This window comes from Haemorhous mexicanus, chromosome 3, assembly GCF_027477595.1.
Source record: "Haemorhous mexicanus isolate bHaeMex1 chromosome 3, bHaeMex1.pri, whole genome shotgun sequence".
NCBI lineage: Eukaryota > Metazoa > Chordata > Aves > Passeriformes > Fringillidae > Haemorhous > Haemorhous mexicanus.
The window spans coordinates 54,898,167-54,925,578 of record NC_082343.1 but is presented as its reverse complement, the minus strand read 5'-3'; the positions used below and the strand labels follow the sequence as shown (position 1 = coordinate 54,925,578).

The window sequence follows — 27,412 nt, the reverse complement described above, 5'->3', positions numbered from 1 at the left end:
GCTTATACCTCAAAACCACTGACACCTGGTGAAGAGCCCCAAAATAATGACACCAGTGTAGGATGCTCAGGATTAATCTCTGTATTTCATGGAGGTTTGTAAAGAAATGCTCAAGTAGGACTGGTGCATGAGCAGTATAAGCACATATGATGCATTCCACAGGAAAGCATTCCTGAAAGCATCCTGAGTCACTGGTTTTGTGGGAGTAAAGTTCCTTGAAAGAATAATGTCCATCTGGAGGGGCAGAGTAATTGGAAAGAGGCACTGGGGATAGGATTTAAGCAGTATCACAGCTACTGGATATCAGCTATAAAACATGGTAAACATTTCAAAACCACTTAATAATTGCAAACCAGAAAACTTTAGCATTATAATAGTGTCCTTAAAGTTGAGTTTTTCTGTAATCATACAACCTTAAAAGTTGAAAACTCTCCTCTCTCTATTGTGTACCAATATGATTTCCACAAACACATCACTTCAGTGGCTGTACTAGGAACAAAAACAGGATGGGTATTAGACATTGGAAACACTCCATCTGCGTTTACCACAAGGGTAGTTTTTCCCATGGATCATAAGAAGGGCAGATGGGCATTCCCTTGAGGCAAACAGAGATGTTTTCAGAACATTGTGCAACAGGAATACTCCCTGACAACATGTCTACAATATTATGTTCTAAATACAACTTTCTGTACTGCACCTTAGGCTGTTTGGTCGTGGACATATTTTTCTGCCCATTCATTTTCCCTGAAGTTGTGTAGAGACCAGCTGAGATAAACCACCTTTAAAAAGCAGGACATCTCATTTAACCACAAAGATGTTCCTTACAAGTCAATAGGTCCATAAAATTTTCTGAAAAACTATCTGTGTATCATCATTACCCAGTTTCTCAATCAGCAAGGTAGAAAAGGTTATGATGAAAGAAATGTACTTAGTCACAGAGTATCTTGTGAGCAGACAGATTCCAACCCACTCCTTGTCCCAGCATCCAGTTTCTTTACAGAGCTTCTATGTGGCCAGAGTTTGATAAAGACGTGAAAAGTGAGACAGTGTCAAATGTCATCCAAGGCTTCCCTGTGGACAGACTTGCAAAAGAAAGGAAAGAAGATTCTGCGCTCATTTCAGTCCTACGAGACTTCACTCAACACACAGCTCATCCAAATGCCACCCCAGGAGGCATTTCCCCAAGCACTAACAACAGGCAAACATCGATCCCTGCCTCCAGGAGTCTGCTAGAGAGCTCAGCCTGGCTCTCCCTGGGTAGCACACCAGCTCCTTCTTTGCAGCTCTATTAGCACAGCAGGTTTGGTAAATGCCCTGCCATGAAGAGAGCAAGTGGAAGAAGATTGTTGACTCTCAGAGTCTGAGGAGGTAGCTTCCCTTTGCATCTCCATGAATTCCTGCTGCAGTAGCCCTCCTCACTGAGGAAAAGTTTTTCTGTACTGCTGATGGTCTTTTCCATTTCACATCTGGAGATGGTTAACTGTATCCCATGGGGTCTGAGTTCTAGCAGTAAAAACACTCCAACAAATTCTAGTAAAACTGATTTATTTATATTAACTGGACACTGGATACCCAGATAACACTACATAGAATCATAGAATATCCTGAGTTGGAAGGAACCCATGGGGAACTGTATTTCCCTTCCTTTTCACATTGACATTTCACCTTGACCTGTCCTTTGAAATCAATACTAGGGAAACCTCATGTTTTAGTGGTTGGAAGTTCAGAACTAAAGAGGTCAGAAGCTGAAAATAATTTAAGTGTGACATCTCCTCTGTTTATGAGAGCTTAAGTACATGAGGGGTTACATTAAGTATATGAGGGGTGGAAGTCCCAGCTAAAATTCAGACTTGATGCTATGAGGCTGTGACTTCCCCTGAGCTTATAGCAAACTCTCTTTCTGCAAAGTCTTAATTTTCTGCCACGGAAAAAATTTTATTAGCAGACACTGAGCACATTGCTTCAAATCTTTGAAGGACAAAACACAGCAAGAGGGTAAAAGATACATATACAAATACATTATGCAGCTACATAAAAGAAGTGATAAATAAAGTGGGGGGAGTGCTGACTAGAGCTGTAAAAATGGTTTTAAGTTGCTAACATGGAGGAAAAATTACTGATGTGTTGGATATAAAATTTACTACCTTTCCAGAAGGTTATGAATTTGATATCAAAGACTTATTTGGTGCAAGCACATTTCTGCACAAATATCTTTGCTTAACATTTGAGCCACTCTTTGGTAAAAGCCAGAAGGCTAAGTTAAATGTTCTTCAAAAGTAAACTACCACAAGTAGCTGAAGAAATCAAAATATTATATTTATTTAAAAATCACCACTAACAGGGAGAACCAAATTAATAGCTGCAGAATGCTTTCCACTCCATTTTAACAGGAAAAACCCTTTTGCATTAGGTCACCAGTGTGCCTAAGCTGTGTGGCAGAGAAACAATCGCTAGAACTGAGAATGTGAAAATGAAGAAGATGATAGTTTGCATAAAATACTTGTTCTGTTATTTTACTTTCTCAGTTTAACTTAGTTTTGAGCCCATCACTGCAAATGTACCAACTATCAGAGCTTTTTGCTGTCCTCAGTGCCACATAAACGTATTGCATGAGGGGGTAGAAGACATAACACCCCCCAAGGCCACTGCCTGAGGCTTGCTGCTGCTGCTGCTGCTGCTATGGTAGTGGAGCATGCTCTCACTCAGACTCTGCCAGGGAGCATGTATCATTTTGGGATTCATGTCATGGATAAAGGTGGCATAGTGCAGGATGCAGAAAGGCTGTGCTTGGCTGTCTTGTATCTAATTTATGGATGGGTGAACAAAGGCATGAAGTGTTAAGAGAATGCTGCAGACCACACAAGGCTGCAGCCGTGCTGTGGTGCAGCAAACTTAAACAATGCCTTTGCTCCAAGCAAGGACTGACTCCTGGGGAAAGCATTTATTGCCCAGAATTCATCATCAGGAAAATGAAAGAGAACAGGTTTTATTTGTACTGTAAATCATGTACAGGACTAGAATACTTCACTGCAGTCAGAAGAAGATTGAATTCTGGTGTGATATCTGACAAGAGGCAATTTTGTTTTTGTAACTGAGACAAGTTGTATCTTTGAGATAAGGGGACCAATTAACATTTTTGAAGAGTCTTGTCATTTTCACTTCAGGAGGAAAAGGTATTGAAATCATAAGATGATGCAGAGGGTCCAATACTGTAAGAAACTAGGTTTGAGGAATTTGAAGGCACCACAATTGAGCCTTCTGCCTTACAGGCCAGTGCAGGAAAGCTGATGCAAGAGCTCTTGGCAGGGAGTGAATCCCTGCCAAATTCCCACTAACTGGTAATAAGGATAGCTGAAGAAACTGGTCTCTGAAAGGAAAAATAAAGCCTGAAACCTCAGACCAACTTCTTCAGGAGCAGAACTACTGCTAAAGAGAGTAGTAGATCCATGTGTGTGGATAGATATAGGCTAATGCTTATAAATAGCTCCAAGCTGGCAGCGCTACGGCAGGAACAGAAGCCAGACTGTGGTAACAGCCGGCTTCACTATAGAAATTTTCATCTTAATGCCATCTTCCTTCTTCCTGTAGGAGATGCATTAAAAACAGGCCTGGATAGTATTTTAAAACTCTATCAGGCTTTGAACAAGGTTTCATAAGGTTACATGAGCAATTTTTAAATTTTGTTTTAGAAAATCAGTTCCATCTCTATGCAACACATACTAAAATCCTAGGTTTTACTGTTTACATGAAAATGCCAAGGAATATGACCCTGAAATACGACTTTTACATTTAGTCTAGTAAGTGCTCTCTACAAAAGTAGCAATAGTGGTAAGGAACCTTATACTGAAATTCTTTAGATAAATTTGCCAGATCAAAAAAGCAGATATTCTTTACTCCTTTTGCTGCTGTTAATTTAAAGCAATAGGCAATTTTAATCCTCCAGAATTAATGTCACACCTTTCAATTAAGAAAAGAATATATAAGCCTAAATAAACTGTCTTTAATACTCTTGTAAAGTTTAATTCATTTGTTTGCAAAGTGATCTGAGATATCTGGAAAATTAAGTACTATTTTCCTAGCAAACGTTAGGTTGGGAATTCTGCTGCAGTAATATACATGTGAGACTAGTTTCCATGAACATAACGGAAACACTAGATTCTCAAGTATATTTCATCTGCATGGAGTGCACTGAGTTATACTTACAAAAGTAAGAGTAGAGGAAAATCATAGTACTTTTCTACCCTTCTGAGGTTGCTGGGGTTCACATTTCTTGCAAGAGTAAATGAGGATAGTCAGACTATTCTGACATGTACTGACAGGAACTGGCAGATCTGTGTCACCTGTGAAGGGACCAAGCAGGGCCTAGTTCTTTTAAAATGTTGTGCAGTTAAAACATTATCAGAGAATTTTCAATGCCAAGGAATTTTACATATTACTATTTATATTTTGAAATTGCAGTCACAGAATGTTCAGACTTGCCCTGCTCTGCCTAGCAATGCATAGGTGTGATCTTCCATGAAGAAGTCAACTTGATAAAATACACTTTCAGGTTCACCACAGAATTTTCTTCTTGACACTGTAAAACTTACCAAGAGGCTGTACAGTATTATATTACATGGTAATGGTATTTCCAGAAAAAAAAGAATTGCACATGAATAAGGCAATGAAAGTATGCAGGTAACCATGGCTACTGTTGTGAACTAAATAACATTTTTTATACAGCTGTGAATATTTGTATTACTGCCAGCTAAGCTGTAGAGTTCAGATTTGAGACAGAACTGGTAAACACTGAATTCTTGCCTGAAGAAAGGTACTTCCCAAAGTCGATCCAGGCCTCTACATCGTGCTGCTACTCACTGTGGTGTAACTCTGTCTAGTAAACAGACACCTTATTACATCAGTCAAAATTATCAAAATACAAGGAGTTCCTCATGGCCAGTTCTTTCACTTCACTCTCAGTGACCCACTTTTGCACAAGCTATTTTCTGTCTTTTGGGTATTTTTATTTCCTCTTACCCACAATCACAACTATTGACATAACTTCTGAAATAGCTTTGACTCCATAAATGAGTTTCATACTTTTGAAAGATCTTTAAAAAATTTGCAACTTCTCAGCTTTCCTTGATCTTGGTTAGTGGTAACACCCACCCATTCCCTTCTGCCCCGTCTCCCACTTTGGTCCCAACAGCATTCCGGGACAACAAAAGAAAAAAACATTTCCAAAATGACAGGGCAAGGGCATATGAGAGGGAGCTCTTCTCCCTTGACATATTTTCAGTTTCCAAGTTCATCCTTCTTAAATCATCCTTCTGTTTACATATCAGCATCTGTCTTCTCAAATCAATCATCATCTGAGAAGGAATGGAAACCTAAGGGATTTTCCTCCTTACAGAGAAAAGGTACGCCCAAAATCAAATTATTTGGAATAAGTTGTCAATAGTTACTATACTAAAAGAAAACATAAACACAAAAGCAGTTGGTGAGGTGAACCTGTACTTCCAGTGATATAAACAAAATGAAAATAATGAAACGCCTTTTGTAACTAAGTGAAGCAGGACTTAGAGCAACATCTCCCTATTCAAAAATTGAGTCACTTCTTCCTTCCAATAGAGCCCAAGTTTGAAACCCAAGCAAATGCTCATTCATAGACTATGAATTTGTTGTCTTAGCCTGGTTTGTAGAGAGTGAATAATTTCTTAACAAAGGTACTGACTAATGAAGCAAACGCAGATCCACTTTGCAGTTCAATCTTTAATAAACTGCCTGTAGCTTCAGGCAAACCACAAATTCCATGTTCTCGTTTCTCCTCTGTAACGCAGGGAAAATACTAACTCTCTTCTGCCAGTCTTTACCTGTCCATTCATTTAGGCTGAGAGAAATTTAAGGACTAAACATCTTTTGTTTGTATCAAAAGAGATCAGCTTAGATAGAATTATAGATATTCTTTAAAATTGTATTATCTACCAATAGAATTATTATTATAATAGCTGAATGGCAATATATATTAAGTATTTCTCTCTATGTATGGTGTGTGTGTGCATATATACACAAACACTATGCATACACTATATATACACACTATATACATAAGTGCATATGATACATACATATGATATACATACATATACTATATACATACATATGATAAATATATTACTAAAGATTTACTGTATATAATAATTCTACCAAACTGATGTAATGGAGAATAAAACTATGGGAGGATCAGTAGCACAGTGTTCAGACAAACAACTGGGAGATCTAAAGACCCACAAACTCTGGCGACAGTAGAGGCATCAAGTGTGCAAAGCGGGGCATTCTTTTGGTTTCTGCATGTACAAAAATGCTGGAAAAAGAGAACTGTTCTGTAAAAACAGCGGTCACAAGAAACCAAATGAAGCTAAATTTCTGCATGTTGGTCTAAAATAAACTATGCATGCCATTTTCAATACACACTGGGTACTTTAAACTTCTATCTCAAGCTTTTTCTCAGTGAAGTACAGTACACACAATTATCACCTCCACGTTCTATGACTCTCTCCAGCTGACTACTATTAGCACCTCTTTATTTCAGCATTTGGTTTCCTCTACTTTGTTTTCGCTCTTCTTCTCCTTAACAACCTATAAGGCTATCACTTTTTCTCTTAGCTCCTGACACTTGATTTTCTTTCTCCTTCAAATTCCCTCTTCTTTTCCATCTTTCATTCCTCTGCTTCAGGAACAGAGACCAAATACTATCCACCTTAGTCTCTGATCTTAGAATATGAATATTCATCTCCTAACATGATCTGCAGCTGTATGAATTTTTAAACAACTTGCAGTCAACAAAAATTTGTTTGTTAATGGAGACATCAGTAAATCTGTGTAAGTAAAAAGACACTTTTAATGGATGTTTCCTTAATAGAAAATTATATAATTTCCCATTCCTTTATTTTAAAAACTGCCTTAAAATATGAAGTTCAGTCGACTGATGTGCATATTTCCTCTTTCTCATAAATAGTTCACTAAAAAAAATTCTACATTACATATTGCATTTGCAAAAGAAGCCACAAAAATGTGCATTGCAGTGACTCAGCAAGTTGGAACCCTGTATACTGGCTTTATAGAAAGCTGGTAAAGCTCAAAATAACAGAATAAAAAGCTAAAAGCCCCAAGAAGCATATAAAATTTCTTCCTGTTGGAAATAAACTGAAAGATGTTATTTGACTGTTACAGCCATTTTTATAAAGAATTTCCTTTCTAAGTATATTTGACTTTCTATAGCATGCCTTACATCAGCCTAGAATTTTTATGATACATCAGGAGCACTAAATTTGAACATAACTATGGGTAATGTTATTATTTGTAGTAGAGGCCATTTGTGTTGTGCAGCAGAATGGACAAACTCTAACTCTTAGTTGAATTTGCATCCATGAGCCTCAGAATAATCTGCAGCAGACAATTCCTCTCTTCACTGTAAGTGAATGAATGGGATGCTGAGGCACGTGAATGGGAAATCCCTCAGAGGTCTCAGCAAGCCCCAGCATGGTGAGGAGCAGAGGGCAGGCACAGGCAGCCTGGTCTGGTACAGCAGCCCAGCCCCGCCTGGGACACTTCACAGCCAGAATCAGAGGCAGAGTAGCATAAACCCTCTGACAGACAGCAGTGTTTTTCCAACTACCATCACAAAGCCCCCAAAACACAGGCACTAGCTTATGAAGACATAAAAAATGCTTTTGATCAAACACTACATATTTTCCCTCAGATTGTTTAGTAAAATAGATCTAGGAATAAAAATAGAAATATAAAAATGGGGTTTAAAAGCAGCACTTCAAACATGCAGCATTACTTGTTTTGAAGAGAAAGCAAGCTGTGAAGAGTTGAAGGGTATCAGTTAATGGAGATGAAAGAGCAAGTCATGTTTGGTTCGCCTTTTAGTCCACCACTTGTCCGCCTTTTGCCATTTTGAGACACTTCACACCATCTGCTATTTCTCCATGGTAAGAGTTGTTTCCTGCTCAGATAACTCTGGTGTCAGAGGGAAGGAAAGGGTCACCTTAGTCAGACTTGTGATCTCTGACAGAAACAAGACACCTCTGAAAGGTTATGGCTTTTCCTGAGTAGGGCACCAGGATGGAACTTCGGTAAAGATCCAAAGGTAGAAGGAACAATTGTAGAACTGCATGTTTAATGGCAATGGCTTACACATCTGTCAAAAACATTCTCTGTGCTACCTCCAGTTACTAAAAATGTACACTGTTTTTACTTTGTATCTATGTGGGAAATTTTAAAATATGATGATTGAACATAACAGGTTTTTTTAAAGCTTAGTCTTCCATGAGCAGAGGTCCCAAGGTTGTCCCCAAATTTTGATTTCTGCCTATCAGCATGTATAAAACATTACTGCTGTGGCACTATTTCAACATATTAATCATCTGAATATGAAATTACTTCTGCAGAAATGCTGTCTGTTTCCAAATACAAAGACACGTAGAAGACAGCATTTAACAATGAAAAAAGCTACTTCTAAAAAGTGGTAATTTTTTACAAAAACAATGTCAAAATATTTCCTAGTATTAGTTTCCCTGAAGTAATAATGATCTCTGGATACAGGGAGAAGCAGTATTTTTTATTCTATGAACTTCAAGGGCTGGAAAAAGCATATAAGCTTTTGGGCTCAGATTCCCTTCCCCAGGTCTGCTGATTCTTCTGGTATTGTGTCCATGTGAAATAACCCACTTTCCAACAATGATAAATAGGTAAAAATCTGGTCACTGAGCTAGTACATATGCCTTCAATTGAAGGAAAAGCTGTCTGCCAAGCTTCAATCAAGTAGATCATAGGTCTGTGAAAAAAAGAATCTAAAAGGATGGAATTCAGTTGCTATAGTGGCACATTAAACAAATAAATGAGATACCATGGAATGCTGCAAAATATTTGTGGTCTGATTAAATCATATTTGCCACATGTGTGAACACTAACAGCACAGTTTAGTAAAGTGGGTACAATATAGTACAGTCTCATTTTTACTGTGTGCAAAGTCTAATTCTTATCAGGGTGCTAATGGTAACCAATGTGTCCAAGGGTACAAAACACTGCATTTTACTGTAATCATAGGGCAAAACACAGTCCCCTAAATACATAAAGGTATACAGTAAATGCCTATTAAACTATCATACCTTCAAAGAGATATTTGCAACCTTCCTCATGCTTGTGAGACCTGCTAAGGAGACAAAGCTCTTATTTGTGATAGCCTCCAGGATGCTCACGTGTGGGGTGTTTATTGGAGTACATAACTTGTAGCTGGCAGCTGACTTATTAAACCTTCATCAGTATAACCCATCCTCCTCCAATACATTATTTTTTTCCAGTGAAATGTTCTCTTTTCTTGATAAAAGACTTTGGATATACTCATTATTAGTCATAATAATCTATCCCATAATGATTGACTCTACTATCTGCCTATGTTCTCTGGAAAAAAACTCAGGGAAGAAACCAGAAATCTATTCTGTTGGAAGATAAAACAAGTGTTTGATTCAGCAGAGAGAAGAAAGCACATATATTTTTTATTGAAAAAGCATACTACTTATTAATGCATTTTGCACTGATTTTAAAGTTGAACATTTATTTACATTTATAACCTGTAACTATATATCTGATAAATGGTGCAATAGCACCCGAAAATGTACCATCTTAGGCATTACAGAAGAGTGGTGCACAGCTCCAGCAGTGTCTATGGCAAGCAATATAAGCTGCACAAAAAGTGAATGTTAAAACAAAACTGGCATTCCTAATATTGTCAGAACTGTGTGACTGAACCAAATGCATGTCCATCCCACATCACTGCTGGTGTAACAACAAACCTGACAGTCCAGGGCCAAACTCTGCTTCTAGGAAATATAGCTCAGTACTCCACACCCAGAGAAAGGCTGACTCCCTTCATGTGTCCTTTGGGGGCTTTTCTTTGGTTATTTGCTTGTGCCCATAAATAATCACTCTAACAAACATTTGTATGAGCAACTTCAGCTGAAAATCTGGCTTTAAGCCTTCATTATCAGTATTATTACTATCAGCATAATTACTACTTCCAGAGTTACACCTAGCTTTGGCTGTTAAAGAGGGCAGTTTGAAATACAGACAGAACACCTCCTTACCCCTGATATTTCAAATATGTGACCTTCCAGCTCACCTGCAACCCTCAGCAAACTGCATCTGTTTTAATATGCAATACATTTCACACTTCACAGCTGATATCGAAAAAAAAGTGTCTTTTCTCAACAAAGGACACTAGTTTTGAGAGTCAAACAGGTAATCAAAATTATGTACAGCCTTGTCAGATAAAAATACAGACAGATGCAAGGACATCAATGTGATTCTACAGATGTCACACAGGAAGTTTTATATGAACACAGGCTTCATATTCTTGCTTGGCTGTGGATGTTTTTAATCTTAAACTGTTTCCAAGGTTTTGAAGCTCCTGGCATGGCACTGTGCAAATATTACTTTACCTGACCTGTAAACCTACATCCAACGGCAACAGAAACAATTCTCCTCCTCAGAGCAGCACCCATAAGCCATTTCCTTGCTCTCAATTCCTCAAACTAATTCATTTCAGGGAAGTCTACCCAGTGAAGAGATGGAAGAAAACATACTCTTCATTTCATCTAACTGTTTATTTCCTTGCTTCTCTCTTTTCCTCCTCCTCCCTGAAGTCCTCTTTACCATTTTGAGTTTCTTCCAGATTGTCTACATTATTCTGTGGCTCCTTTTTTATTCACTTGCCTCATCTGTTATTTTTCTTTGCTTTTTTTTTTTCCCCCCCCTAGGTAGGAGTTAGAACAGCATCAACTGATTATTTAATTCATCTCTTTCCTCCTGCCTGTCTTTTCCTCTCATTCAAACATCTTTCCCTAACCTCCCTTCTTTGTGCTGTCTCACTGGCTCTCTCCCCTTCTCGCTTCCCTTGGCTATAACTGGGCAACTTGGTGTTGACACTAGATGCTCTACACCAAACGTGTAGATGAGTTGTGTGACCTTGTCAACAGAAGGTGGTTAAACCTCTTGAAAGAGATTTCATCTGGGGATTTCAGCTCTCAGGCCTTTCATTTTCAGTGTTCACACCCAGAATAGGGCTTGTAGATTTTGCTATTTTTAAGTGCTCGGGTTCCTTGTTACTAAGGTTCAGGGACATTTATATCAGGAGGAGCTTCTGTGTGGGTTTTCTCCAGATTAGTGGAAATAGCAAACAATCGGAAAAATTCAGCATCTGTGTCCAGTTAAAAAGCTGTCTTCACCTTACCCTGATGAGTGTTCTCTGGCAGATATGTAATATGGTTAAGGCCAGCTTCCCACTTCACAAAAACTGCTGTGCTGTTACTGTGTTAGGTAAAGGGGTTTCCCTAATTCCCCCAGAGGATGCCATTTAGACAACAAGGACTTCTTCACCCTAGCAGCCTCTCTCAATTTTCAGATACTATACTATCACAGGTTTTGACATACCACCAATTTCCAAGCCCTTCACATAAGTAAGAGAAAATAAAAGAAAATCTTTTAAGCTGGTGCTGTTTTTCTCCCCAGAGCAGGGAGATAATTGATACCACAGTAGTTACAATCCAGTGGTGGAACTGGCAGATAATGAGGAGAGATAACAGACAGAGCTATGTAACTGCAGCATAAACATGCAAAAAGTGTACAAATTCAACAACATTATTTTCACGGGTTTTGCAAATATCCTAAGTCCCCAGGCAATCAGCTTCAATTGCTATTCTCTCCATCAGATGTTTAAATAATAGTCAACTAGAAGTGGTTAGTCTGTTGGAAATTAAATTAAAAATTTTCCCTGATTTTTATCAGAAAACCTTGCAACTTATGTAGAAAGTGGGACCGCCTTCCTGGAGCACTGAAAATTTTATTCACACCTAGCATATGAAAATATTGTAAATAAATTAAGAAGAGCACTTGAGTTGTACTATTCTTGAAACACATTTATTTGATTTAGAAAATAAATCCCAGAAAAATGTAAATATCTTCTAGGCAGAAGCATGAAGCATTACGAAGGTGCACTACATTTCACAAGCAGAGCCCATCCATGGGATGTGCTATGTTAGGAAAGCATCCCCAGGAAGTAAAATGCACTGTTTCAAATTAACAATTGCTGAAAAGGATTTTTAGGTCTACATGGAGAGAAACACCCTGATGAAAAACAGAGTATCTCCTTATTCATACATCAGAGTGACCACTGTGTATCACCTGACCAGTGACTAATGGAGAGATGGGTTTGTCAAATAACTCACCACTTATGGACATTCCAATCTTCATGTTCAGGTCACTATGGATTTTGAGTTTTGCATGCCTTTTCTATTGTTCTTGGTAAATCATCAAGGAAAAAAGATTTACACCAGAGAGACAACTTTCATAAAATCACAGAATGATTTGGATTATAGGGGACCTTAAAGATCATCTAGTTCTGACCACCCTGCCATAGGGAGGGACCCCTTCCATTAGACAGATTGCTCAGAGTCCCATCCAACCAGGCCTTGAACATTTCAAGGGACAAGACATTCACAGCTTCTCTGGACAACCTGTTCCAGTGCTTCACAACTCTCAGAGGAAAGAATTTCTTCCTAATGTCTAATTAACTAAGCTGCCCTCTTTCAGTTTGAAGCCATTGTCCTGTCACTACATATCCTTGCCCTGTCACTGTATATCCTTGTAAAAAGCCCCTCCAGCTATCTTGAAGGACCACTTCAGGTACTGAAAGATTGGAAAAAAGTCACTCTGGAGCCATCACTTCTCCAGGCTGAACAATGTCAACTCTCTCATCCTTTCCCCATAGAAGAGATGTTACAACCCTCTAATCACCCTTGTGGCCCTCCTCCAGACTCATTCCAACAGGATTATGTCCTTTCCACCATTAAAACAAAAAGACACACAAGCCATGGCCACCAGGCCTTGGACAAGGCTGCTAGGACAAACAATTGGAGAGGTCATTGGTGTGACATTGTACCACTCTCCGGTGGGTTCAACTTTTCAGCTGAGTAGTCAGCGATAAGAAAAGAGAGACAACTTGTGAAATAGATGGAGATATACCTCGTGGACAGGCTCCTTCCTCTTCTTTCTTCTTCCTTTAACTGCTATTTGTCCCAGTTTTTGTGCATTCTTTTGAATACTAGAACAGAGGGTAAGTCTTTCTAGAAATGCCTTTGTTTCCCATTTCCCGAAAGCAGCTTTAAAAATAACAGAGTACAAAACTGGAAGAGCTTATATAGACTGCAGTGGCACAGAACTCAGACAATAATCATTTTTCCAACTCCACAGATGCACAGCATATTTCTCTTTCCCCTTTCCTGACCTCTCCTCTAGGGTCTTCATATGAAGACATTACTTTGTTTCCGACCTCCAGAGCATTTCAGCTCCTCAGTAAGTAATTTCTATCTCTGTATTTTGCTTTCCTTCCCACAAACAAAAGATGATTCACATTTTTAAAACAAATTTGAGACAGTGTCTGCAAAAACCAAAGAAGGACTTTTGCTGAAATGGTATGCTAACTTGGACAGATACTGCAGGCAGTCCTGCCATGTAACCTGGCTCAAAATCAGCAATGCTCAAGCGTAAATTAATTCAGTCTACATATCTGTTTACGTGGGCATTGGTTAGAATATGGGCAACCTCTAGTTTTACAGCCTGGGCTAATATTGAAGAGAATATAATTTCTGGAAAAATTATCCATGCATCAACCTGGCCAGCCCCAGCACAAAAAGTTGCAAGGAATGAGCTGATAAAAATCCTACTACTATGACACATCCATTTTACACACTAAAGGTTAGTCTTCAATTAAAAATTCCTCATACTGATAAAGATCAGATAGCCAACCATCAGAGAATGTAAAAAAGTATTTCCCATGAAAAATATGCATATATTTGTAATTATGAACTGATATGGCTCCAAACTGCAGGACAGTCTCCAGAAAACACATGACATCTTTGATGAAAGAGTTCAGCAATTTGGCAACTGAAACTGTAGCCCACAAAGATGAATTCATCTGCATAACTAATAAATCCAGGAAGTGCAATTGACAGTTCAGAGACAGACCAAGGCTGAGACACAGCTCTCCTCTCCAACAACTCTCTTTAGACAGGTAGTTATATCTGTGGACAGAAGCTCAGCTTCAGCTACTCAAATGTGCTCCTTCAGATAATAAACAGAAATTAAATCCTTGTGTTGGTCAAATCGCCAGCAACCCTGATATTGATTTCCATGGTCATTTATCAAGTCATAGGGATACCATTGGTTATGGATTAATGAACTGACTGAGATGATGCAATACATCAGTTTTATGGCACAGTACAACTCTGTTAGTGATACCTTTCACAAGTGTATGAATCTGCACATATGAGGTACTATCTATCTGGTACCATAAGGCACCACTTTATACACAGATTTTCCCAAATACAGGAATTATATTTTTAACTAATACAGGGTGTGGGGTTGTGTATATATTGTATATATATATATATATATATAAAAATAGATATACAAATATATACATAGGTAATAGAAAGATGTTCTTGAAACTATATGCAATTTTATGCTGAATAGGTTCTGCACAGCAATAAGCCTCTCCTCTTTTTCTATGAAAATTTATAAAAAATATTAACATTGAATTGGTAATGGAACTGCATATTTCCAAGGTTCATTTCCCTCATGTTTCCCATTTCTAGAAAGGAAGTTTTTCTATAATTCTAATTTTTTTTAACATTGAAAAAGTGTTGCTATGAAGGACTGGTATCTCTGAGTATTAACAAGACATTACAGTGTGTTAAAGAAAATAGGGGTTTAGATATGGACAATGTTGTAACTGCAAAAAAGGGATGGGAAAGGAGAAAAAGAAAAAGGAGAAGGAGAATTAATTACTACCAGCTTAAAAAGCAGCAGGCACTGCAGCCCAAACCACTTCTTCCTGAGCTAAGACACTAAATTGGATGAGCTTTTCAAACAATTTCTTCACAGAGCCTTCAAGACAGTCACCTAAAAATGCTTCTAAAGTAGGAATACTCTCAAATATTTTAATACATGTCCATATTACTAAATGGAAATATGATTGCTGTTATTGCACCCAGATTTCATGACTTTTCACTCCTTTTCTATGTATGGATTTTACAGGTTGATGTTGACACTTGAGCAAGTAGTTACAGCTGATCATAATACAGTAGAAGGCTTTTTAATTGTGCAGTTTTGGTTTTTTTTTTTTTGTGCTAAAGAAATATTTTGGGGAAATTGCTATGAAATAATTCTGGATAGTGTTCACAGGTTAAGTAACGTTTGACCTCAGATCTTTAGGAGCTGTACCAGATACTTTGTGGGAAGCTCACACAAAAGTGGGATTAATCAGCAATGTGACAGAAGCTGAACAACCCACCTCTCACTGACAGATGAGAGTCTCTTGTGTGAGTTTTGTTGTGCAAGGTTGGGCTCCAGCATGGCCACTCTTGCTTTCAGAATAGTTATCACTTCATGTGCACAACTGCTGTCAAAATGTGCAGGAATACATGGGAATAAATGTTTATTTCAATATAAAGCAATAGCCAGGGATCCTGACTTTTCTAAATTATTCCCAGAGGTCCTACCCTTTCACTAAGTGGGCCTCTATCATATTCTCAAAAATTTGCCATGTCAAAATTTTAACTACTACTAAGTGGGGTGCAAGCATTCTCAAGGTAGTTTAATAAGCCTTTCATGATGAGCAATGCATAAGAATTAATTAGCATGAAAGCTGGTGAGGATACAATGATGGATAAAACATCAGAAAGAATGTACTAAATGTGGTGAAAAGGCCCACAGCCATAAGCTTCCCTTGTGATCTAACTGAAGAACACTTGGATGAATGGAGACTGACACAGAAACCAATTCCTTTACAAAAGTCTTTCAAAAAAACTTTCTAGAATATTTCAAGTTGAAAAAAAAAAGTCTAAAATAGTTGGACACAATACATTTCAGCGAACTCTACGATGTCTAAAAACCTCAAACGAAAGACCTCTTCACATATTTCACTAAATATACATTTCTACAAAGCAACATGAGCTTGAGTTGCCTTTTAGTTATGGCACAGAGAAGACTTCCTGAATACCTATGGCCTTTTGCTGCCAACTGCTTCACAATGTACATTCATGAAAAATGTTATGGGTTAGACACTTTCAGTATATGGAATGTCACCTGAAAGAAATGTCATCAGAGCTGGGACTGATCTGTTGTGGGGAAAAAATCAAGAAGTGCATGGTTTAGCACTGTTTGCAAGTTTTCAGTTCATAACCTCAAAGTTTAAGGGACGACAGCCTGAACAAATATAGCAGGAGTCAGACTCTTTTCTCAGCTCTAGACACACATAATATCATGCTGTTCCTTTCAAAACATCATAAAACAGTACAGTATCTAGCAGAAGCTGGTGCTCCTTTTGTCGGTAGCAACTCTCATATCGCTCCTTTGACACAAAATCTGGGGAACAAATAAACAGCAATGTCATCTGCCCCCCTCCACAACGAACCCATTTATCAAGCGCAGCAATGGTGGGCAAATCTTGATCTACTGTGGTGATAAAGCGCACACACCTGGAAGGATGAACTCTGCTGTCGTCTAGTGATGAACAGCAGTGCCAAATGGTTTGCCACATCTTGATGAGGAAAACAAAGTAATAAGGAAACATTTTGCACAGATGCAACAAGAGAAGCAAACGTGACACTCTTCAGCTCCAAATGCTGCATCAAGAGTGGAAAGTACCTGATGGCAAATTGTGGCCTTAACTTTCCCTTGGCATTTAAATACATAGTTGAGAGAAAGGATGTCTGACTTCACATAGCAGAGAGGGATTAAAAGGTCAGATTTCTTCTCAAGAAACTACCTTTATGAATACCAATGCAACAATTTTAAAGCTTTGCACTGATACATATAATTCCACATTATTAAAAATATTCAGATATAGGCCCTGATACGTAAGTTTGGTATGCTTGAGTTATCTTTCTAAAAACACCCAAGTCCAAAAAATTGAGATTTTTTGAAAAAGCATTTTAAACCAAAAGGTTTCCATCATGAATTATTCTTTGGTAGACTGGTAAAGAAACATTCAATTAAGTGTTTCTGTCATTTTAGAGCAAGATTTGTCAAATTCAGAACCTCTGTTTTATGGAACAGTCTTTTCCTCATGACCACGGCGACATTTCTCTGGTAAAGTCACCTTATACAGGAAAGACCTGACCCCCACAACAAGCCTCGGATGTAGGGCATGTAAGTTCAAATCTCCAGTTTCAACCTAATAAGGATTCAAATATGACTCCAGGAGACAAGGAAGGAAAGATGTTACTCTTCCTTGCAAATCACATTTCTTAATTACTTCTGAGGGGATTAGCACCAAGAGTATGCAGAATCATGCACGGAGAAATCAGTGTCTTACACTTTTGTTTATGCAAGGAAGTGTTTACATCACTTTACTCACCATTCCATGATTTAGCCAGGCTGGTATAAAATTATCAAGCAGTTTTGGGTAAACCAGTTCCCTGTCATAGATATAGATGCTCCAAAACATCGTCACAACAAACTAAGGAGAAAAAAAAAAAGACAAGACACTTCTAAATATATGCTTCTGAAAAATTACTTGCATTCTTTAGATAGCAAAATGGGTCACTTAGCAAAGGATTTAGAGATAGACATGGGCATTATTGATCTTTGACCAAATACTGTTACAATCAACAGTTTGAATCTGGATTACTCTTTGCATTCACTGAGGTTTTCTTCTTTTCTTCTTTTTTTTCTTTCCTTAACTTTTAGCCAGGAAAAAAGAATCTCATTTTTTGACTTACATGCCTGTGGCCAAATTACAAGTGAATATTAGACTTTAGTAGCAGATGTGGCACATAAATAATGTTTCTCCACTAACAGGATAGAAAACAAATGGAAAATCAGCTAAAATATCACTTGGAATTCATACAACATATCAATACGAAACATTCACTCCTGAACAGAAGCCTGTAAATTCATAATTGCACTTTTCTGTGTCAGCCATCAAGTCAGCTTTAAAAAAAAAAACCGAAGAACCTTTGATGACTCTGCACACAATTCACGGATTGGGGTCCACAGAGAAGAGGTCTAGTATCCTGCTCATTTGTCAATATGAAATTTGGCCTGGTTCTTCTCAGAGACTATTTACTAAGGGCTCAGAAAATGACCATTATTTTCTGTAGACTGAGGATAGGACAAATGGATCAGATTAAGTTTACAGGAGGCTAAATTTTTGCTAAAGTGTTCTCATATTCTTTTCAATTATCCTGATGTCTGAAAGGCAAAGATAATACAAACCTACAAAAATGTACAGAAATAATAGTTTTAGCTTACCTTAGCTGTGGCAAGTATTTTTCTAATTAAAACACCACTGCTTTCTTACCTTGAATTTGAGTCATAGTTTTCTAGTAATAAAAAAGGCTTATTGTTCACAGCAGTAAAACCCAATACCTGGGCCAGGAGCTTTTCAATGACCATTTACAGGGGCTCTCTAAACAGTAATGCTAAATCCAAGTTCAAAGATTGAGAGCCAAAAGATAGAATTTTCACTGAGATAGAAGGGAAGTATTCAGTTACATCCAAACTGATGTGGCTCATGATCTTACAGATCATTCATAGGATCAGTCAAAGAAATATGGGGTGAGCACAGCACATCCTGCAAATTACTAGCGTGTACAATAGTGTAGGCCTAAGTTATTTCATTAGCTTCTGACTTTAGAAAGTTAAAATTGAGGTTTGCAGTTAATCAATGGCACCTTGTTCTAACCACAGACACGTAGACTTTGGCCAGCCAGTTATGTGAACGACCTGAACCAGTACACTGTTCCCTCAGTGTGCATACAGTACATAGTTTCTTGGTTTCCAGCACAGTTGTTCATCTGTTACGACAGCTATCGGTGCCTGCTCAGAATATGCTTGGACTATTTGACTAGTGCACAGAGGCCCGGAAAAAAAATAGGTTATGATGGACAGCCTGAAAACTATTTCAAGTGTAAAGCACCCCACAAGAAATTTCTCTTCTGGGTCAGTCTTGGCATTGGCACAGCGCAGCTCTTTATGCACCTGCTGACACGCAAGTGCCAAGACATGAATAGCTGAACAGCAGGAAAAATGGAAGCAAAGTATCCTCTTCTCTATAGGCTTCCTAGAAGTCATGTATTATCACAGTGGGTCTCTGAGAACCTGCTAAGATCAACTGGGGCATAAAAACATCTTCTCAGGCATATGAAGACCAAGATTGATAATGGTTTTTTTTCCAAGGAAGTCTCAAAATAAGAAAAATCAACCTTGATTAGGTTGAACTTTATTACATTGAATAGAACAGAGCTAGCGTGTTTTGACCTGTGATTTTTGTGTAGAGCAGAATAAAACAATAGACTTTGTCAAGGAGGTAAAGACAAGAAAAGAGGGGACATGCCATCTGTCCGTTAACCAAAGTCAGCCAATGGATGGAACAGGATCAGCCTAGCTGGTTGCAACCATCTGGAGCTACAGACGGCAAATGCTGCTTAGCAAAGCACTATCACAAGGCAGACATAAGGTAAAGGAAGTGCGCAAAACCAAACGCATTACAGAACTAACCTGTCCCAGAGGATGACCTGGTATGAGACTTAACACCCTGGGGAAGATTCCTTCCAGTGTCTGAATGATTCAGCTTACTCTTCTTTACAATCAGTTCATTTGGATAAAATGAACTATAAAAATTAACTATTTTGACAAAAGGAATTATAATGAGGGATTGCAACATAGTTACTTTGGCTGCTTCTGAATTTGTTTACTTTGATTAATGAGCAACTGTTGGTCTGGTACTTTTAAGTCCCCTCTACTATGCTTACATTTTGCTACTGGCAGAGATTTTATTTGGGCTGTGCTTTGCTAAGATCCCACATGACCATGTAGTGCCAGGCCATGACACAACTGAGCTGCTTCTTTACACTGCCTGTTGTGAAGTCCTGGACCTGCAGCATGAGTTTCTTATGCTTTTTTAATACTCAATGCAGCACACAGGAGAAATGAGACAACATTCTCAGGAAGTTAAACAACGAACTTTCATTTGCAAACATTAGAAAATAAGGGTACTAGGCAAATTTTAAAGTAACATTCAATCAAAATCAAGCATTTCACAAGGCACTGGCTTAGTGAACTCCAAACCATCCAACTCTTAGGTTACCCAGATTCTGAGAAGAAGAAATCGGGGGAGGAAGAGAGAAAGATTAAAAATCATTGCTTGAATTCCAGTGTGATCTCTACTGTGAAATTCTAACACTGGGCTGTAACCACATCTGCCTATGCAACTGCTTTTATTTGCCCTGATCTCTCAGGGCATTCCCCCTTTGGTGGGGCTTTTGCTGTCCCAGTGGCTAACAGCCATTCTGGGGCTGGACTAGAGGCTTCAGGGTGGTAGGGGTGGAGCAGTGCACCATTCCACCTATACAGGACACACCCTGCCCCTGTTCCTTTGGTTGTTTTAAGTACACGACCCCAAGGCTCAAAACAATGACTGAGACCAGAACAATGGGAAACAGGATCTTCTTCTTCCATGGCAGCTGTAGTGGAATCCTAACCTAGCAGAGAGAGGGAGAAAAAAAAAGGAGAGGAAAAAGAGGAAAGTGTACAAGAAATCATACAGCGGACAACTGCTACTTCAATAATCAAAAACAGAAGTCCAGTCAGTATAGGGATTCCACCTATGCAAGCCATCATCCCTCACCCTGTCAGTTCCAGAGATGGCAAGAAAGATGCAAACCAGGATCTGGGGGGAAGAGTTCATGAAACCAGTATTTCGGCTGCAGTGACTGGAAGAGCTCAGCAGACTGGTTGGCAATTTTCTTTAATTTTTCTTGTGCTGCTTAAAACAGCATTTTCCTATAGGTGAGGTTCAGCATTTCACATATTCGTCACCCATTTTGTAACAATTTATTGAGGATTAGACAATTTTATAAAATATTTTTTGATACTTGCTGGACTTCTAAGTTGAGGTCCAAAATGGCCTAATGAGTCCAATTTAAGATTCTCTATTGCAATGTGATTGCACACATCACCAAAAAATAGAAAACTTAAGGATAAGGCAAATTTTCAACAGTTAGGCTGCCTTACATTTTGGAGCTGATAATTTTACAACTCCAGGTATCACAGTAACCTGAACGCATTTCCTGTATTACCACCCTTGTCCCTTCCACCAATGTGATTTCAGGGGGGGTCCCCAGAGTCCATATTACAGTCAATTATCTTATTAAAATGCTAGAGATCCAAATGCCAGGATAAGGGGGAATATCAAGGTGCACCATGGGAAAGTTACATCAAGTGAAAGTTCTTAGTCTGGTTGCCTCAGGGGGGTTAAAGGTATAACAAACACTCGAGCCATTTCTATCTATTTGGCATATTTTTCTAGACAGGATCCTGGGTTCAAATCAAATACCTTCCTAACTTACTAAATCCTTCACTGTTTCCAAATCCGAAATCCTTTCTTCTGACATCTTGACCACTTAGGACTTCTTTGCTTACAGCTGGAGAAAACTTTCCAGCTGCCGCCTCAGTCTCCGTCAACCCCCTTCTCTGTACGATCACGCTTTGTACATCGCTTCCCATTACTACATGTGGTTCCTCTGGCATCAAACTACACTTCTTTCTCAGTTCAAAGTAATTTTATACCTTGTTCTGAGGAGGTAGGAAGGGGTATACAAATCTGATTTCATAATCATATGAAATCCTGTCTGAGCTTCCAAGCTAAATTCAGGAAGGAATCTTTTCCACCCGCTGTGGCAACCAGAGAGAAGACACAAACAGCCCAAAACAATGCTTGTGGCATTTATACACATACTGCAAAACTACCGAGGCAAAACAGATACAAATATAAATATCACAAAACATATTAAGATAAAAACATGTACAAACAGTCACTGCAGCAAAGAACTGTGTAAATCTTCAGTCCTGCTGCCGCTTGATCTTCTCACAGCCACATCTTTGCATGGAATGCTTGTAGAAGGAGAGACAAAAGAAAACTCAGTCCTACTTGGACCAATTTTAAAAAGCAGGAACTATCCACCTGCTGTTAATTTTGTGTTCTCTGCCATGGGCATCTTTGGTCACCCATGCATGCATGTTGAGTGGGGTCTTTAAGACCAGCAGGACTTCCCCGATAGCTGGGAAGCCTACTAGTACTGGCTGACCAGGAAAATGTATGGGGTTCCAGAGATCCTAAGTCCTTTTGTTTCTGGAAGGCATGGTGGGTGTCGTGGGACCAAAATGCTGCAAGTCATGGACATCCACTTACTCTCCAAGGGTCACTGACTTGGGTCACAGTGTCCCACAGTTGATCAGGCACCTTTGGATACTGAGGTCTCAAAAACCATTTTAGGAGACCATTTGTCCTTTCTATTATCCCACTGGCTTGTGGATATGGTGTAGGGGGCATGGAACACTCACAGTACCCCTTCAGTTTTCACCTGATCCTGGACTATTCCTGCTGTGAAATGACTGCCATTATCTGATTGCATTGATTTTGGTTTAGGAAGGAAACTGAATCATAATTTTAATTCTTTCACAGTACTTTCCCCTGTAGACCATGCCACTGCATTAGCCTGCACCTAACTTGACACTACTTGAATGCCTATCAGCACGTATTATTTTGCTCCTGATTTGTTAAAAGGACCAATGCAGGCTACCTGACAAATTTCCCTCAACTCCTTTCCCATCCTTAAGTGCAGGGGGGAAATGTGCAGGGGGTGTTTCTCCAGTCTGGGTGCAGCACTGGCTGCAGACAGAAAAGACTGTTTCACAAGCCCTTCGGGCGACAGGCCATCCTCTACTTACCACCTCTCTTAACAGGTCTTTCATCCCAGAGTGGCCATGCTTCATATGCAGCCATTCCAAGAAATATCTCCATTTCTCTTATTCTGCTTCCTTTTCCTCAGCTAAGACAGCCAACTGAGTGACAGAGTCTACCTGGTCATTTAAGATGTGGGCTGGATGATCCCCTTTCTGATGGGCTGCTATCCATCCAACTGATACCATTTTGGATCTTGCACTTTTCAGAATTTCTCCCCATTTCTCTTTATTATACCAGCAATCTTTATACCTGTGTGTGCCAGTGGCTAATAGCCAGTCTGGGTCTGGATTAGAGGCTCTAGGGGGTGTGGTATCATCCCACCTATGCCGGACTTGCCCTGCCCCTCTTCCTCCCTTCCTTTAGTTGTTCTGAGCCAGTACTCATTTTCTCCAGTCTCTCACACTGATGCAAGCCTCAGAAAGAACTCCAGCTCTTGTGCTCATGTTGCCCTCCTTGTGGCATAATTCATCACTCCTATGGAGACAGACATTGTACTATACTCACATGCCAGGCTGAACAGGTTGCTCATATGAAACAAAAATTTCAGAGAGCCCAATACTTTATTTTCCTTTGTTCCTAAGGTGAAATGGCACAAATATTACCCTTCCATTTCCTCTGCAGACATATTCAAGGCTTTGAATTCAAAGAAGAAAACAAGCACCAGAAATTGTTTTTTACATTTCTTTGCACAGGAGCCTCCTAAGATTGACAGATTTGCAAAAATAGTACTGGGGTATTGTTTTTAAAATAGTATTTTAAAATAGTAATACTATTTTACTAATAGTAATACTATTTTTAAAATAGTATTTTTAAACATAAAATTAAGCAACGTATAGAACAGAAAAGTCCCTCATTTGCGGCTTATCCTATCTAGAATCTAATGATTCTATCTGTCTGTAATGATTATCTATCTAGGGTCCAGTCATTACAGACCAATAGAAACTTCAGATTTGCCAGAAGACCTTGGAACCTGGAAATATGGAATAGCTCACTTATTACAGGCATCTGAAAGACTGCTGAACAAATACAGAGCAGCAGAAAAAAAATAAGGCTGAAAACAAACTGCTGTCTTCCCACTTAAGGAGGTATTCCTTGAGTGTTTGTCCTCTGTCTCTGAAGCTTCAGAGGACATGAGCATAGCATGTGGCCCTGTCAAAGGAAAAGTTTTAAAGGACAAGTTGGGATATGGATAGCTGTTCAAAAGAGAAATCAAGTGGCTCTGTCAAAACACTACAAATGGAAGCAAAGAGAAACTAAGAAAGTAAAGCCAACAAAAAGAATTGTACAATTCACACTTTTACATGACTCCAACCAAGAAATGTTATGCAAACGAAGAATGAACCCAGTGGAACTTTATTTTCCTACGCTATGTGTTTTTGGTTTTGGCTGGGCTGCACAGTTCAGTCATTTCCTGGATGGCTAATGACAAAGGAAAAAAAACCCCAGCCCTTGTGACCCTGACACAATTTGTTATAAGTACAATTAAAGGTAAGATTTCTGCCTATCTCCCAAGACACTTGTGGTTAACTGTGAGTATAAATGTTGTTTGTGAAATTCTTTGACAGAAGTATTACATCTAAAAGAAAAGTGGTGTTAAAGGCAGACCACAGTAGGTACAACTTGGCATGGTACTGTCTTTAGGTGGGATCGAGAGCTAGCACAATACACCAAAGGAATTTGAAAAGTGCCAGTGACAGGAATCACAAGGAGTGGGGGAAAAAGCCCAGGGAAAACCCCTCCCCGAGAATAGACTTCAGGGGGCAATTGCACCACTACTTGCTAACTATCCCATCACCAGTCATCTTGCCAAAACAGATGCGGGTAAAATCTAGAAGAGAGATTTTTGCATGGTTGAGTCAGTTATGGAAATATAATTATGCTATAGTCTGGTCAAGTAACAAGGTAACTAGGAAACTGCAGCAAATGCCTACACATCTTTTCTTGGCATAAGACTACAGATCAGCATAATTGATGATCTACAGAAGGCTGATTAGTTTTCCCTTGACTCTACTATACAGAGAAACATGAAATAATAAAGCATGCCTGACTTTCTCTCCTTTGTATTACAGGTTTTTAAACCCATAAAAGTATAACAGAAAAAAAGAGGTAATTCTGGTCAGTTTAGACTCAGATTCAAACATAGATGTTAATGCTACATGATATAAAATGTCTGTGGTAGAATTTGTGATTTTCTAGGCTGCAATCTCTCTTTTGATTTGTAACAAGTTCAATTTTTATTCCTCCTATTTTTAATAAACACTGTCTTAAACAACCAGAAATGCCTGATTTATCTCTTCTTCATTTTGTTCAGTATAAATTACAATAAACATATTGATAAAACCAAAACACTAATTAATGGCAACTTAATTATTTATATCAAACAAATAGAAAAAAAGTAGGGATAAGCTAAACCACTGGTGTAATGTCAGACTTTTAAGCATGTCTCACATCACTCTAGCAGTGTAAATTACTCTCAATATATATCTCCTTTACACAGATAAAGGGATGGCAAGTCCAAGTAATTATAGATGAAAATTGGTAATGAACTTCTAAAATGCCTATGCAAACAATTTTCTTCAGTGGATGCTTCCTAGTCTCTTAGGCCTTTGAATAGTATTGCAGGCTTATAAGGAACTAAAAAAGGGCTAAAATTGGTAATGAACTTCTAAAATGCCTATGCAAGCAATTTTCTTCAGTGGATGCTTCCCAGTCTCTTAGGCCTTTGAATAGTATTGCAGGCTTATAAGGAACTAAAAAAGGGCTAGAAAGTGTTGCCCATAGACTTTTTGTGGTGTAAGGCTTTATTGCACAGAAAATTAATCTGTTGATTTCTGATTTGATTCTCTGAAAAGTCATGTTAAAAAAAAGCAACAATAGGTAAATAGTAGCCATTATGTCCTTAGAAGATGTTCATGTTTATTTCTTAACTCTCTTGTGAAATATAGGTTGGCAATTCAATTTTATCAGAGTCCCTGAAGACACACAATGCATATCACAACAGTGGAGAGCTGTGATTTGCTGCACAGATTTTTCAGGATTTGATTTGTTTACAAGATTTGATTTGTTGTGAAGCCACAAAAGGAGATTATTTTCCCTTGGGCTTTTCTTTCCCTCCTTTTGAAAGGTGGGAAGAAGCTGGTGGTCAGACTTCCCAGATGGTTTGTATGTTTAGTTTCTCAGGAAGTCTTAAAAATTAAGAACTTGGTTACGTTTTTTTTCTCTCACATCACTGTTTAACTTGGGAGTGGATACCCCTTTTCTCATCTGTTTTTCAGAACAAGTCATCTCAAGGGCTCCAGTAAGCAGGAAATACAGGAAAAAAAAGTGGTGAATTGCTCTTGAAAAGCTGCAGTTATTAGGCTTTAAAATGCTCCCCTAGTATTTGCATTATTGCCTAAACATGCCCTGTGTAAAACACTGAGCAATAAAAATAATTTAGATGTTAAGGTAACTGACAAGTACTTAAGCATGACCACTACTGTTACATTAGAAACCCAACAAAGATTTTATTCACATCTGCCCAATTTTTATGTGTGAAGGTTCCCTTGTGTCACTACTGGAAACCACTGAGAAGCTCCATGGAGAACTAGGTGGGTGAGTCTCAAGGAAAGAAAGTTTGCATTTACAATTATTTTCTTTTTCATTTTTCTTTTTTTTTTCTGGAGTGAGGAAGCTGTTAAAAGAATATGAGAAACAAGGGAACTTTTAACTTTTTTTCTGCAGACACTCCAATGCTTAATAACTTCCTTCTAATGAGAACCTCCATCATAGCAAAATTTCACTATTTTCTTCCACATAAATAGCTCTTTGGACGACAACATCTGCTTTAGTTGTTTGCTACTTTTGGGCCCTGCACTCTTCCTATCTGTAATCCCACCAAAGCAGAGCCTGCAGTGCCTAGCAGTCTCAGGCACTGGCCAGGCTTTGGCAAGTGACAGCTGCAGTGTGGTGAGATCTCTGCTGCTGATGAGGATCAGGTTTCAGGAAAGAGCTGAGACCAGTGTAAAGTTATGAGGTGCTGCTGTTTGTCTCTCAGCAGCCAGGAGAAGAAATGACAACAAAACCAACCTTTTCAGGATTTTTTAGTAAGAGGTAAAGTGGTAAACAATTGTTCCCCCTCGCCACACAAAGGTCACACTTGGAATTGGAGCATATCTGTACAATGAGCGTAGCCATCCTGTACTATGTTTGTTTAAGACACAAGTTTTTCTTATATGAAACCCTTGGGAAAGCAGCTATCTCCAGGTATGTGACACATCTCCTGGGAATTGCTAATTTGTCAATGTTGTAACAACACCTGCAGTGCAGGCAGCCGTTAACTGGGAGTCTTTGTGTACTGAGAAACATCACCTGAAAAGAAATCCTCAGAATTGCCAAGACAAAGTGAAGCTGAAATTCTCCAAGATCTCAAGAAGTTTCAAGGTCAGGAGCATTGCAGGAGTGGAGAAGCACACGGACAACAGTATGGAGCTAAAATAGTGACAGGAAAGAAACCCTGAATCCTGAGAGGTGTGAGAGACCCAAGGAGGGTGTGCTTTGATGCATCTGAAGGAGTACACT

General features: G+C 38.8%; 1 protein-coding gene across 1 annotated transcript in view; it reads right to left on the bottom strand.

Moving 5' to 3' along the window:
* The window catches only part of AIG1 (androgen induced 1), a 123,598-nt gene that overhangs the window by 58,569 nt on the left and 37,617 nt on the right, over positions 1–27,412 (bottom strand). The window contains exon 3 of the mRNA XM_059841875.1: positions 17,462–17,563. Within this exon, the coding sequence (XP_059697858.1) occupies positions 17,462–17,563 (102 nt within the window). The remainder of the gene's footprint in view (positions 1–17,461; positions 17,564–27,412) is intronic.